The sequence below is a fragment of the Salvelinus fontinalis genome, chromosome 33 (assembly GCF_029448725.1).
Source record: "Salvelinus fontinalis isolate EN_2023a chromosome 33, ASM2944872v1, whole genome shotgun sequence".
NCBI lineage: Eukaryota > Metazoa > Chordata > Actinopteri > Salmoniformes > Salmonidae > Salvelinus > Salvelinus fontinalis.
The window spans coordinates 29,898,050-29,913,373 of NC_074697.1; the positions used below are offsets into that span (position 1 = coordinate 29,898,050).

Consider the following 15,324-nt stretch of genomic DNA (forward strand, 5'->3'; position numbering starts at 1 on the left):
AGGTTAATTTGTTCCCTTCACATGAGATGTGAATTATGTGATTAAAACATTCAGTTCCTTCAGAAAGTGTTCATATCCCTGGACTTATTCCACATTTTCTCACCTATCTACACACAATACACCATAATGGCAAAGGGAAAACTGTTGTTTTTTTTAAAAATGTTTGCAAATGAATTGAAAATTAAAAACAAAAACAATTCATTTACATAGGTATTCACACCCAATACATGTTAGACATGTTAGAGTCACCTTTTGCAGTGATTACAGCCGTAAGTCTTTCTGGGTAAGTCTCTAAGAGCTTTGCACACCTGCATTGTACAATATTGGCACATTCATCTGTTTATTTTTTTTATTCTTCAAGCTCTGTCAAGTTGGTTGTTGATCATTGCTAGAAAGCCACTTTTAGGTCTTGCCATAGATTTTCAAGCCGATTTAAGTCAAAACTGTAACTAGGCCACTCAGGAACATTCAATGTCGTCTTGGTAAGCAACTCCAGTGTATATTTGGCCTTGTGTCGTAGGTTATTGTCCTGCTGAAAGGTGAATTCATCTCCCAGTGTCTGGTAGAAAGCAGACTGAACCCAGTTTTCCTCCAGGAATTTGCCTGTGCTTATTCCGTTTATTTTAATCCCCCCAAAAACTCCCTAGTCCTTGATGTTTATAAGCATACCCATAACAGGATGCAGCCACCACCATATAGAAAATATGAAGTGTGGTACTCAGTGATGTGTTGTGTTTACCCTAAACATAATGCTTTGCATTCAGGTCATTAAGTTCATTTCTTTGCCACATTTTTTGCAGTTTTACTTTAGTGCCTTATCGCAAACAGGATTCATGTTTTGGAACATTTGTATTCTGTACAGACTTCCTTCTTTTCACTCCGTCATTTAGGTCAGTATTGTGGAGTAACTACAATGTTGTTGATCCATCCTCAGTTTTCTCCTATCACAGCCATTAAACTATGTAACTGTTTTAAAGTCACCATTGATCTCAAGGTGAAATCCCTGAGCGGTTTCCTTCTTCTCCAGCAACTGAGTTAGGAAGGATGCCTGTATCTTTGTAGTGACTGGGTGTATTGATACATCCTCCAAAGTGTAATAAATAACTTCACCATCAAATTAATATTCAATGTCTGCTTTATTACCCATCTACCAATAGGTGCCCTTCATTGCGAGGCATTGGAAAACCTCCCTGATCTTTGTGGTTGAATCTGTGTTTGAAATTCACTGCTCGACTGAGGGAACTTACAGATAATTCTGTGTGTGGGATTTAGAGATGGTAGTCACACAAAAATCATGTTAAACACTATTATTGCACACAGAGTGAGTCCATGCAACTTATTATGTGACTTGTTAAGCACATTTTTACCACTGAACTTATTTAGGCTTGCCTTAACAGAGGGGTTGAATACTTAGACTCATGACATTTCAGATTTCATTTTTAATTAATTAGTTTAAAAAAAATGTGAAACATAATTCCACTTTGACATTATGGGGAATTGTGTGTAGGCCAGTGACACACAATCTCAATTTAATACATTTTCATTCAGGCTGTAACACAACAAAATGTGGAATAAGTCAAGGGGTGTGAATATTTTCTAAAGGAACTGTTCATCATTCTATTGACTTGATATGGTATAGACCCAAGTCCTGATGCCCACCAACTTTATAGAGAATTTAATTGTTTTAATATAGCATTTGGACTATAGTGATGAGGGGGGGGGGGGGGGGGGGGAATTCAATACAGTTGCATATCGGGATATTACTTTTGACGATATATCGTATCGTTTTCACAATATTGCCATATTATTTTTGCGCTAGTTGACTGTACCTGCACCAAAACTTCAGTATGCTTCCTTCATAACTTGTTCTCTATCTTTTTAAATTGTGACTCGTTTCAGGACACTAAGCGTATGTCGCACACCTCTACTTCACAGGAGAGCCATTTGAAAGTAAAATTGTTAAATTATCAGCCTAGTTGGTTTAACCATGATTGGCTGAGATAATGAGTGGGCTGGACATGCCGAGAGATGAGTTTGAATTGGTCTGCCATGCTTCTGTCTATTTAAGCTGGTCAGTATGTGTAGGTAATTCTGTCTAAAGCAGCTATTAAACAATATATATATTGTGTAGTAGAACTGTATAAGTGTTGCTCTCCACTTTCTGGAGGACCGCGTTTTGAAATCAGTGGAATTAGAGTATGATAGCTAAGGAGATGGAGAAAACACCTGTCCCCGGATTACATCTTCAAACTAAGGGCAACAATGGCATCCGTGACAGAGGGAGAAGCATCCAGAAATGTAACGTAAACTCACCCCATTCCGTAGAAATGTGCGCAACCGCGACATTCACACGAGGCTGCAAAGAAAACTAATGGGACTGTAGCGACTGTGTTGACTTCAAAATCTGGGGTGTGAACTACGCTTCTATTCAAGCGTTGATCGACATGGTAATAAATCTATAGTATTGGAGAAAAGTTGAAAAAACTGACCCTCTGTTACATCGTGATGTGTCATGCCGTAACGTACAGCACGCATAAAGCAACTATTTCTGTCTTACAATCTCTCTCTACCAGGTGTAGCACTTCTCTCATCGTTTAAAAACAAGAAATGGACAGTGACGGGGGTAAGGGGGATACCTAGACATTTTTTGCGTCATCACTGCAACCGATCATGACTTTCAAAAGCCACTGTTAACTTTTGAAGATCACTTTAGCACCGCCCTAAAAACCCGATTCAAATTCGACACAAAACTTCAAATAGGTATGTAATGACACATTAAATAAACTCTTTATGGTGCTTTACTTACATTTTAGAGGCGATAAGGTGATAAGTTGGAAAGATCGAGTGAAAAAAAGCTGTTTCCCCACACGACATCTCTCCTCACTATCACACATTAGTTTCGCTTCCCCACCCGCCATAAAAATAAAAAAAAGACCCAACGGCGCTCATTGCCTTCTTGAATCATGCAGAAACGGGCAGCGTGGAGGTCTAGTCATGGATTTTTTTGGAAAGGAGAGAAATTGTGCTTTACAATGGTATTGACATTACAGTTGATCTGGAAGTATTACGTTTTTTGGGCGCTAAAATAAGGTCAATTGTACAGACCAAGGCGATGTACAAAAGTGAGTGAGTTTACATTATACAGTTAAGAAAGCTACCTACATTTTCAGATATTACACATTTCTAGTTTAGTCACAAAGTCATTTTCATTTCATGTTAAGAGTACACTGTTAGCTGGCTCGCTAACGTTAGCTGGCTCGCTAGATAACGTTACATGTATGATCTGTGTAGTAATATTCTTATCTCAGAGCCATTTGCGTTGCTAGTTATAGCCTAATGTTAGCTAGCTAACATTGAACCTGGTTGCTCAGCTACCTGCAGATTCATGCAGGGTAGTAACATCATGAGTTGGGATTATGGTTCATTGTTTAGCTAGCTAGCTACATGTCTTACCTAAATACTCCACTATGCAAGTATCCATTTCAATAGAATGTTCATGATTTCACTGCGACACCACAGCTGTTGATAGACGTAGCTGGTAAATTCGCTCTGGCAATCTAGTCAGATTTCAGAGCGCTCTCGTCTGAGTACATAATGATGCATATTTCTGTTTATGAACATGTATACAAATTAAGCCTAGTAATCAGCTAGCATACAATAAGTCATACTCATTGTTCTTTTCTTCATATATTTTAGTTTTACTAATTTCAGTCACTATTACCGTACCTACGAAGCAGTGGCAATAAATCCTCCTTCAACACTACAGTAGCTGTACCGAGTTTATCTGTCTGCTAAGCTTAAGAAGGGGACTCTTTTGCGAGGGCAGAATAAAACGACTCCAATATGCAAGTATCCATTTCAATAGAATGTTCATGATGTCACTGCGACATGACAGCTGTTGATAGACGTAGCTGGTAAAGAGCGCAGAATAACTGACAAATTTACAAATGCTCAACACCCGTTGAATATGGCCATTAGCAAAAAAGCGTAAATTGTTGCCAGCAGCACAGTTGCAGTCACCAAGGCTTTGGATAACATAAAAACAGCCTAACCACTACAGACGTTGGTTCGAGCCGAGGCTGTGTTGCAGCCGGCTGCGACCGGACGACCCATGAGGTGGAGAACAATTGGCCCAGCGTCGTTCGGATTAGGGGAGGGTTTGGCCGGCCGGGTTGTCCTTGTCAAATCACGCTCTAGCAACTCCTGTGGAGGGCCGGGCGCAATGCATGCTGACACGGTCGCCAGGTGTATGGCGTTTCCCCCAATACATTGGTACGGCTGGCTTCCAGGTTAAGCGAGCATTGTTTCAAGAAGCAGTGAGGCTTGGCGGGGTCGTGTTTCGGAGGATGCACGGCTCTTGACCTTCGCCTCTCCCGTGTCCATACGGCAGGTGCAGCGATGGGACAAGACCGTAACTACCAATTGGATATCACAAAAATTGAGGAGAAAAAGGGGTAAAAAATATATACTTTTTTTAAAGCCTAACCAGCTCTGCTAAGGTGAGTAAAATGGTCAGAGTGAGCTGTTCTCTCATTTGTGTCTGGAAGTAGCTAGCCAACGTTAGCCAGTTAGCTTGGGTGCTTGATTGCGGTTGTTCGGACAGAACCCTTAAAGAGATGGGTGGGGCTAAAGCTTAAGAGGTGGTGAACGATGCTGAATGGGTGAAGACAAAGAAGAGCTCTCCAGTAGGTACCAAAACATTCAAAGGTCAATTTCTCAAAAGTGAGGTTACAAGTTTATCAACTTTCAAAACAGAATTACTTTCCCATTGTTCCTGAACTGTAATGTATGATATAACATTTTCTAGCCCCGAGTCTCTACTTTTATCCAATGTAAAAAACACCATTTCAATTTTTGCTACATAAGACGAATTGAGCCGGTCGTTCAGAATTTGATTTGAGCACTTTTATTTCCATGTCTAATCAAGCGGCAGGTAGCCTAGTGGTTAGAGCATTGGACTAGTAACCGAAAGGTTGCAAGATCGAATACCTCAGATGACAAGGTAAAAATCTGTCGGTCTGGCCCTGAACAAGGCAGTTAACCCACTGTTGTCATGGTTTTCTTCCTGGGATGAAGGAGAGGACCAAAATGCAGCGCGGCTAGTGTTCAACATATTTAATAAACAAAGAGACGAATACGTGAACACTATACAAAATAACAAATGTGAAAACCGAGACAGACCTATCTGGTGCAGAACACAAACACAGAGACAGGAAACAATCACCCACAAAATCCCAACACAAAACAAGCCTCCTATATATGATTCTCACTCAAGGACAACAATTGACAGCTGCCTCTGATTGAGAACCATATTAGGCTGGACACAGAAACAGACAAACTAGACACACAACATAGAATTCCCACCCAGCTCACGTCCTGACCAACACTAAACAAGCAAAACACATAAGAACTCTGGTCAGGACGTTACAACTGTTCCTAGACCGTCATTGAAAATAAGAATTTGTTCTTAAATGACTAGCCTAGTTAAATAAAGGTTAATTTTTTAAATATTAATAATAATTTTCTCATGGCTCGCTCTTGTCCCTATGCAGCAGACATACGGTGAGCAATATTTTTGGAACATCGAATTGCAAAAAACTCACAGAATATACACTACAGAGCAAAAGTTTGGGGTCACTTAGAAATGTCCTTGTTTTTGAAAGAAAAGCACATTTTTCGTCCATTAAAATAACATCAAATTGATCAGAAATACAGTGTAGACATTGTTAATATTGTAAATGACTATTGTAGCTGGAAACGGCTTATTTTTTATGGAATATCTACATAGGCATACAGAGGCCCATTATCAGCACCATCACTTCTGTGTTCCAATAGCACATTGTGTTAGTTAATCCAAGTTTATCATTTTAAAAGGCTAATTGATTTTTAGAAAAACCTTTTGCAATTATGTTAGCACAGCTGAAAACTGTTATGCTGATTAAAGAAGCGATAAAGCTGTCCTTCTTTAGACTAGTTGAGTATCTGGAGCATCAGCATTTGTGGGTTCGATTACAGGCTCAAAATGGCCAGAAACAAAGTACTTTCTTCTGAAACTCGTCAGTCTATTCTTGTTCTGAGAAATTAAGGCTATTCCATGCGAGAAATGGATAAGAAACTGCAGATCTCGTACAACGCTTGTACTACTCCCTTCACAGAACAGCGCAAATTGTCTCTAACCAGAATAAAAAGAGGAATGGTGCACAACTGAGCAACCCCGGTGCACAACCCTGGTGCACAACCCCGGTGCACAACTGAGCAACCCCGGTGCACAACCCCGGTGCACAACCCCGGTGCACAACCCCGGTGCACAACCCCGGTGCACAACTGAGCAAAAGGACAAGTACATTAGAGTGTTTAGTTTGTGAAACAGACACCTCACAAGTTCTCAACTGGCAGCTTCATTAAATAGTACCTGCAAAACACCAGTCTCAACGTCAACAGTGAAGAGGCGATTGCGGGATGCTGGCCTTCTAGACATATTCTCTTGTATGTGAGTGCAGAACACAGAGAGTGGGTGTTGTGTGCCTGGTGGTTGGTTAGAGAGTTTGTATTGTTTGCTTGTTGGTTTGTTAAAGCAGTCAGCTGGTGTATTGGATTAATATTCTTGTGGTCAGGTGTGGTATTTGGGAGAGTGAGCCTTGTTCAACTCGTTCTGCCAAGGAGATTTCACAAATATCGATTCAGCATTTCCTGCTATATTGTGCTGCAGACAGGATGAGAGCAGCGCAGAGAATGAAGGGTCCTTAAGATCTGAACAGGCTTTTCAAAGGACAGCACTAATGCATGTTCTCCATTGATCGTCTGAGTAAATGTGCTGCTGTCCAGCCTCTAAAGGTCTGACAGGCCTGACAAAGCTGCAGCTAAGGACCCATACTGAGCTTTTGAGTACTACTGAGAGTCAGGCACTTATAGTACAAAACCTACAGTCTGTATGTGCTGCTGGTATTGATCTAGCTGTTTTATAACATGGCTGGAGGCCATGGTGTCTGTCTATCATACTTATGCCGTGTGTATGTGTATGTGTGTGTGTGTGTGTGTGTGTGTGTGTGTGTGTGTGTGTGTGTGTGTGTGTGTGTGTGTGTGTGTGTGTGTGTGTGTGTGTCAGAGTTTCTATTCCAGTGCTCAGAATGACAGAAATCACATGTAGATTATGATAATGCATTTTAACAGAACATACAACTCATGTAATGAAGCAGCCAAAGAAATGGCATTTTCAAACATAAAAAAATACAAATATATAGATTTTTTTTTGCTAATAAAAAATAAATAAAAAATAACAAAAATAACTTATTTACATACAGTTAGTCAGAAGTTTACATACACTTGGGTTGGAGTCATTAAAACTTGTTTTTCAAACACTCCACAAATTTCTTGTTAACAAACTATAGTTTTGGCAAGTCGGTTAGGACATCTACTCTGTGCATGATACAAGTAATTTTTCCAACAATTGTTTACAGACAGATTATTACACTTATAATTCACTGTATCACAATTCCAGTGGGTCAGAAGTTTACATACACTAAGTTGACTGTGCCTTTAAACAGCTTGGGAAATTACAGAACATTATGTCATGACTTTAGAAGATTCTGAAAGGCTAATTGACATCATTTGAGTCAATTGGAGGTGTACCTGTGGATATATTTCAAGGCCTACCTTCAAACTCAGTGCCTCTTTGCTTGACATCATGGGAAAATCAAAAGAAATCAGCCATGATCTCAGAAAAAAAATTGTAGACTTCCACAAGTCTGGTTCATCCTTCGGAGCAATTTCCAAACACCTGAAGGTACCACGTTCATCTGTACAAAAAATAGTACGCAAGTTTAAACACCATGGGACCACACAGCCATCATACCGCTCAGGAAGGAGAAGCGTTCTGTCTCCTGGAGATGAACATACTTTGTTGCGAAAAGTGCAAATCAATCCTTGTGAAGATGCTGGATGAAACAGGTACAAAAGTATCTATATCCACAGTAAAACAAGTCCTATAACGACATAACCTGAAAAGCCGCTCAGCAAGGAAGAAGCCACTGCTCCAAAACCGCCATTAAAAAAGCCAGACTACGGTTTACAACTGCACATGGGGACAAAGATTGTACTTTTGGAGAAATGTCCTCTGGTCTGATGAAACAAAAATAGAACTGTTTGGCCATAATTACCATTGTTATGTTTGTAGGAAATAGGGGGATGCTGGCAAGCCGAAGAACACCATCCCAACCCTTGAAGCACGGTGGTGGCACCGCGGGGGTGCTTTTCTGCAGGAGGTACTGGTGCACCTCACAAAATAGATAGCATCATGAGGGCATCATCTAAATTATGTGGATATATTGAAGCAACATCTCAAGACATCAGTCAGGAAGTTAAAGATGGGTCACAAATGGGTCTTCCAAATGGACAATGACCCCAAGCATACTCCCAAAGTTGTGGCAAAATGGCTTAAGGACAACAAAGTCAAGGTATTGGAGTGGCCATCACAAAGATTGACCTCAATCCTATAGAAAATTTGTGGGCAGAATTGAAAAAGCGTGTGCGAGCAAGGAGGCCGACAAACCTGACTCAGTTACACCAGCTCTGTCAGGAGGAATGGGCCAAAATTCACCCAACTTATTGTGAGAAGTTTGTGGAAGGCTACCTGAAACATTGGACCCAAGGTAAACAATTTAAAGGCAATGCTACCAAATACTAATTGAGTGTATGTAACCTTCTGACCCACTGGGAATGTGATGAAAGAAATAAAAGCTTAAATAAATCATTCTCTCTGCTATTATTCTGACATTTCACATTCTTAAAATAAAGTGGTGATCCTAACTGACCTAAGACAGGGAATGTGTACTAAGAATAAATGTCAAGAACTTCCGACTTCAAGTGTACATACATACATACATACACAGTACCAGTCAAAAGTTGACACACCTACTCATTTCAAAGGTTTTTCTATATTTTTACTATTTTCTACATTGTAGAATAATAGTAATGACATCAAAACTATGAAATAACATATATTGAATCATGTTGAAATGAAAAAAGTGCTCAACAAAACTAACTATATTTTAGATTCTTCAAAGTAGCCACCCTTTGCTTTGATGACAGCTTTGCACTCTTGGCATTTTCTCAACTAGCTTCACCTGAAATGCTTGTCCAACAGTCTTGAAGGAGTTCACACATATGCTGAACACTTGTTGGCTGCTTTCCTTCACTCTGCGGTCTAAATCATCACAAACCATCTCAGTTGGGATGTCGTCGGGTGATTGTGGAGGCCAGGTCATCTGATGTAGCATCCTATCACTCTCCTTATTGGTCAAATAGCCCTTACACAGCATGGAGGTGTTTTGTGTCATTGTCCTGTTGAAACACAAATGATAGTCCCACTAAGTGAAAACGCGATGGGATGGTGATCGCTGCAGAGTACTGTGGTAGCCATGATGGTTAAGTGTGCCATGAATTCTAAATAAATCACTGACAGCGTCACCAGCAAAGCACCCCCACACCATCTCCTCCATGCTTCACGGTGGGAAGCACACACGCAGATATCATCCGTTCACCTACTCTGCGTCTCACAAAGACAGGCGGTTGGAACCAGAAATCTCACATTTGTACTCTTCAGGCCAAAAGGACAGATTTCCACCGGTCTAATGTCCATTGCTTATGTTTCTTGGCCCAAGCAAGTCTCTTCTTCTTATTGGTGACCTTTAGTAGTGGTTTCTTTGCAACAATTCGACCATGCAGTCTCCTCTGAACAGTTGATGTTGAGATGTGTCTGTAACTTGAACTCTGTGAAGCATTTATTTGGGCTGGTAACTCCAATGAACTGATCCTCTGCAGCTGAGGTAACTCTTGGTCTTCCATTCCTGTGGCGTTCCTAATGAGAGCCAGTTTCATCATAGCGCTTGATGGTTTTTGTGAATGCACTTGAAGAAACTTTCAAAGATCTTGACATTTTCCAAATTGACTGACCTTCATGTCTTCAAATAATGATGGACTGTCGTTTATCTTTGTTTATCTGAGCTGTTCTTTTGCCAAATAGGGCTATCTTCTATATACCAACCCTACCTTGTCACAACACAACTGATTGGCTCAAATGCATTAACTTCTCTAGGGTAGGGGGCAGCATTCAGAATTTTGGATGAAATGCATGCCCAAATTAAATTGCCTGCTTCTCGGGCCCAGAAGATATGATATGCATATAACTGGTAGATTTGGATAGAAAACACTCTAAAGTTTCCAAACTGTTAAAATAGTGTCTGTGAGTATAACAGAACTGATTTGGCAGGCGAAAACCTGAGAAAAATCTGCGTTAATCTGCGTAAATTGTTTACATACATTTCTGTTAATGCATGTATTAATTACAGTCATTTATTTGCAGAGTTCACAACCTGCTACATTTGTGAGAAACAAGCTTTGGTTTATTTGCATCATTTACGAGATTTGTCCATTTTTTCATTGTTCATTGTTTGGAGTCCTCCATGTGAACAATAAGCCTGGTTTTGGTTTCTCTGTCCTGATAATGTTGAGGGAGCCCGCGCTCCTACCTGAACACTCATAGAAGTAAGTACCTGGTCTGATGCATGGAAATGAAGGAAAGTGTTGTTTTTTTCCCCATCCATTGCAAATGTAATATATTAAAGCTATAGATCCTCACAGGAAGCTAGTTGATAAATCTTTCCAATAATCTCCAATCCTCAATGTGAAAGCGCAATGGAAGTTATAGGCCTATTTTGTATCATTTTAATTCAGAATTTTAGGATTAACTACGGGACAATTATTTTGAGAAACAAAAACATTTTGAATTGCATCCATGTTTCAATGGTGGGATTTTGCCTACAGGCTACTTTGAAACAGGGTAAGACATGCCTCCATAATATGAAATAAACATTTAGGTTTCAAACAATGAAGTAAGTTTTCAAAAAGCATACTGCCTCCAGCTCACATTGTAAAGTGGTGGGTGAAGTGTTGCTAGCCTGTTTTCTGCACTTGACTGGTGAATGGGAGGCACGATTCAATTTCCAGTTGAGAAATCAAAATAGTATATATTTTTAATAGTGCACAAAACTGTTTTTAACACGCAATTGCATTTAGAATTGTTGTGCAATGGGCGCCTCCCTAGTGGCGCAGTGGTCTAAGGCACTGCACCGCAGTGTTAGCTGTGCCACTAGAGATCCTGGTTTGAGTCCAGGCTCTGTCGCAGCCGGCCGCGACCGGGAGACCCATGGGGCGGCGCACTATTGGCCCAGCGTCATCCAGGTTATGGGAGGGTTTGGCCGACAGGGAAGTTCTTGTGCCCTTGGGCTGTAGCGACTCCTGTGGCGGGCCGGGTGCTTCCTCCTACACATTGGTGCGGCTGGCTTCCGGGTTAAGCGGGCATTGTGTCAAGAAGCAGTGCACCGTGGCTGGATTGTGTTGTGTTTTGGAGGACGCATGGCTCTCGACCTTCGCCTTTCCCAACTCGGTACGGGAGTTGCAGCGATGGGACAAGACTGTAACTACCAATTGGATACCACAAAATCGGGGAGAAAAAGGGAGAAAAAAACAACAAAAAAAAACATTTGTTGTGTAATGAATGGGTTTATAAAAACATGTTTGTGATAGTTGTGTTGGATAAATAAGATACATGACTCACGAAAATACACACAGGCCAATTTAATTCCGCTAATTAACCTATAGACTGATAAGCATGACAGTCAAATGTATTTCCATCAATGAATAATACGCATTATTAAGCAATGGTGTCTTAACAGCTTTGGTCATTAAACAGCTTTTCATTAGGGGGGGGGGGGGGGCAAAAGCCGGCAAACGGAAACCCTGGTGTGTGTGCATTTCTGTTTGCATATGCTTTAGTGTTGGAATTACTAATGAGTAGATGCCTTGTGTCTGTGAGTCGTGTGAGTCTGCGTGTGTGTGACTCACTGAGGCAGCTGTGGCCGTAGTGCACCATGAAGTCTGCCCCCAGGGCCCGAGCCGTGAAGTCGTCCACGCAGCAGGCTCCGTACGTCACATCACCCATCACAATGGTGTCTGCCTCTGTGAACCTGGGACAGACACACACACACACACACCATGGTAAAAACCACTCCTCTGACCGTACATGAGCACAAACTGAACTGTTCCTGTCATTCAACAAACACACACAGCTCAGTCTATTAGCCCCACTGACCTCCCCCTCTCCCGATGGTTACCATGGCGAACGATACCCCACCCGGCTCCGAGCATCATGATAGGGTCAGCGGGATCAATCCCCAGTCTCAGCATGTTACCATGTACTAACTGTCTCTGACTAGGACAAGTCATTAAGTATATCAATCCTCCGTCCCAGCATGTTACCATGTACGGGCTGTCTCTGACTAGGACAAGTCATTAAGTAGATCAAACCCCAGTCTCAGCATGTTACCATGTACTGGCTGTCTCTGACTAGGACAAGTCATTAAGTAGATCAAACCCCGGTCTCAGCATGTTACCATGTACTAACTGTCTCTGACTAGGACAAGTCATTAAGTATATCAATCCTCTGTCCCAGCATGTTACCATGTACTGGCTGTCTCTGACTAGGAAAAGTCATTAAGTAGATCAATCCCCAGTCTCACCATGTACTGGCTGTCTCTGACTAGGACAAGTCATTAAGTAGATCAAACCCCAGTCTCAGCATGTTACCATGTACTGGCTGTCTCCGACAAGTCATTAAGTAGATCAATCCCCAGTCTCACCATGTACTGGCGGTCTCTGACTATGACAAGTCATTAAGTAGATCAATCCCCAGTCTCAGCATGTTACCATGTACTTACTGGCTGGGACAAGTCGAGGGACTAGGAGCGACTCATACCACTCAGATATTGCTTTCCCATCTCTTTCTGTTTGACATGCCAAACATCAATAGGGCCTATAGAGCATCCCTGAACAGGAGTCAATCACCATTGAACAGAGCAGCAATCAGTCAGTCAGTCTGCATCAACAGATGAGATATATTAGAGTGTCAGTTTGAATAGAGGCTTAGTGGGGGGGTAGGGGGAAGTAAGGACAAATAAGGGGGAGGGGGACAAGGTAGCAGGGTACTGGCCCAAGTATGGATTTATAGCACATCTGGATGGAAACTGCAGAGGCAGGGTCAATTACAGATGATCTTTCAATCTGTGGTCTTAGCATAAACATACTTTCAACTTCCCTATCCCCAACTCCACATTACATACACCTACTACAGAAGGTCTGTTCTAAGGAGAAAGCCACAGAGCTAAACCAGTTTTTACTTTTTCTTTTGCTTGAATATATTAAAAGCAGCAAATTAATTCATTCTGCATTTCATCATCCCTTCCGGGGGATTAAAATGCAAAGTAAAACTCCTAAACACTGAATAAAAGGGGTGAATGCAGAAAACTGGGAGAGAGGTGTGAATGGATAAAGTACAGAGTTTGAAAAGAGAGAAGAGGAGAGGGGGGTGTTGTGGTTTACTGACTGTGTTTCGACATATTTAAGCTAGCCAGTGTAGGTAGTATTAAAAGTGAGAATAAAGGTGAAAACAGGAGACTGCATCAGACAGTGTAGCCTACCCACCAACCCAGTCTGACTAACAACAGCTGGCTGTCTACTGCTGCCCAGTCCGCAAACTATTAGATACTGGACACAGGCTACAGATGCCATGTCCTCCCTCTCTCCCTGTTTTAATTTCTCTCTTTCACTGGTGTTCATTGTTCCTTCAACCTTCAGTTTAATAAGAGATAGAGTCTGAACTTTGAACTTTCTCGTCTCTCTGTTTACACCCATCTCCTTTTCTAATTCCCCCTCTCTTTTTATATCTATCTTTCTCTGAATCCCTGTCCCTCTCCTCAATCTCTCAGTGCTCGACTACCTTCACCCTCCAGAGGGGCATGGACTCTCTTTATATTTGTTCTCTTCTCCATTTCCCTCTCTCTCTTCCTCTAATGGCTGCTCTGCTGTGAAGGACACTACAGTCCACCTGAGCCTAGTAAAACACAGCCACACGGATGAAGGGAACTCATCCAGTAAATCAATATTGTCCTTCCAAGATATGATTTGCTTATCCTTTCTCTCGTCAAGGTCTTGATTCAGTGTGTGTTGTGTGTGTGACAGAGAGAGAGCTGTGCAATCGAGGGATCATGATAATGGGAGACTATGACACTAAGTGTTAGTAGCTCTCTCTGAACAATAGGCTTCCTTAAATCTCACGACAGCTCTTCTTTTAAAGCATACTAATGACATTGTTAGAGCCGCATAAATGTATGTCTCCCAGCTAAAAAATATATAGGGCTATCCCACGAGAATGCTGAAGAGAGATGCCCTGCAGTCTGCCCACCACGGCGGCAGTCTACCCACCACGGCGGCAGTCTACCCACCACGGCGGCAGTCTACCCACCACGGCGGCAGTCTACCCACCACGGCGGCAGTCTACCCGCCACGGCGGCAGTCTACCCACCACGGCGGCAGTCTACCCACCACGGCGGCAGTCTACCCACCACGGCGGCAGTCTACCCACCACAGCAGCAGTCTACCCACCACGGCGGCAGTCTACCCACCACAGCAGCAGTCTACCCACCACGGCGGCAGTCTACCCACCACGGCGGCAGTCTACCCACCACAGCAGCAGTCTACCCACCACAGCGGCAGTCTACCCACCACAGCAGCAGTCTACCCACCACAGCAGCAGTCTACCCACCACAGCAGCAGTCTACCCACCACTGCAGCAGTCTACCCACCACAGCAGCATACTGCAATATCTACAATTCAAATGACAGCACTGCAGAATATTACTGTATCTAATCAAGCATCCATCTGCAAGAAATAACATTATTATGCCATCTTATTGGTGCTACACATCTCATTATCTCCACTGCGTGAATACACTGAAATACCTGGGTAATAAATGCAGTGAATCTGATTACAGAGCTGAGGCCCCAATGAGAGATGTGATGCTACCTGAGACCGGGAGAGTAAGTACAGAGCAAAGAGGAGCACAATCCCCCTGTTCCCCTGGAGAAGGGCTGAACGAGGGAGAGAAAGGAGGAAAGAGAGAGGGTGGAGAGAGATGGGGGAGAGAGAGAAAGAAAAAGAAAGAGAAACATTGAGGGAGGGACAAGAAAAGGTAGAGAGAGAAAGAGAGAATGAAGACTATCAGTGTTTACAACCCACCCCTCAAGCCCCATCTCACACAACCCTCAAGCCCCATCTCACACAACCCTCAAGCCCCATCTCACACAACCTTTAAGCCCCATCTCACACAACCCTTAAGCCCCATCTCACACAACCCTCAAGCCCCATCTCACACAACCCTCAAGCCCCATCTCACACAACCCTCAAGCCCCATCTCACACAACCCTCAAGCTC

At 42.4% G+C, this 15,324-nt stretch overlaps 1 protein-coding gene across 1 annotated transcript in view; it reads right to left on the reverse strand.

Annotated features, from left to right (window-relative positions):
* LOC129831976 (2-(3-amino-3-carboxypropyl)histidine synthase subunit 1-like) overlaps positions 1–15,324 on the reverse strand; it is a 104,547-nt gene that overhangs the window by 50,598 nt on the left and 38,625 nt on the right. Inside the window, exon 4 of the mRNA XM_055895665.1 lies at positions 11,902–12,023. Coding sequence (XP_055751640.1) covers positions 11,902–12,023 — 122 coding nt within the window. The remainder of the gene's footprint in view (positions 1–11,901; positions 12,024–15,324) is intronic.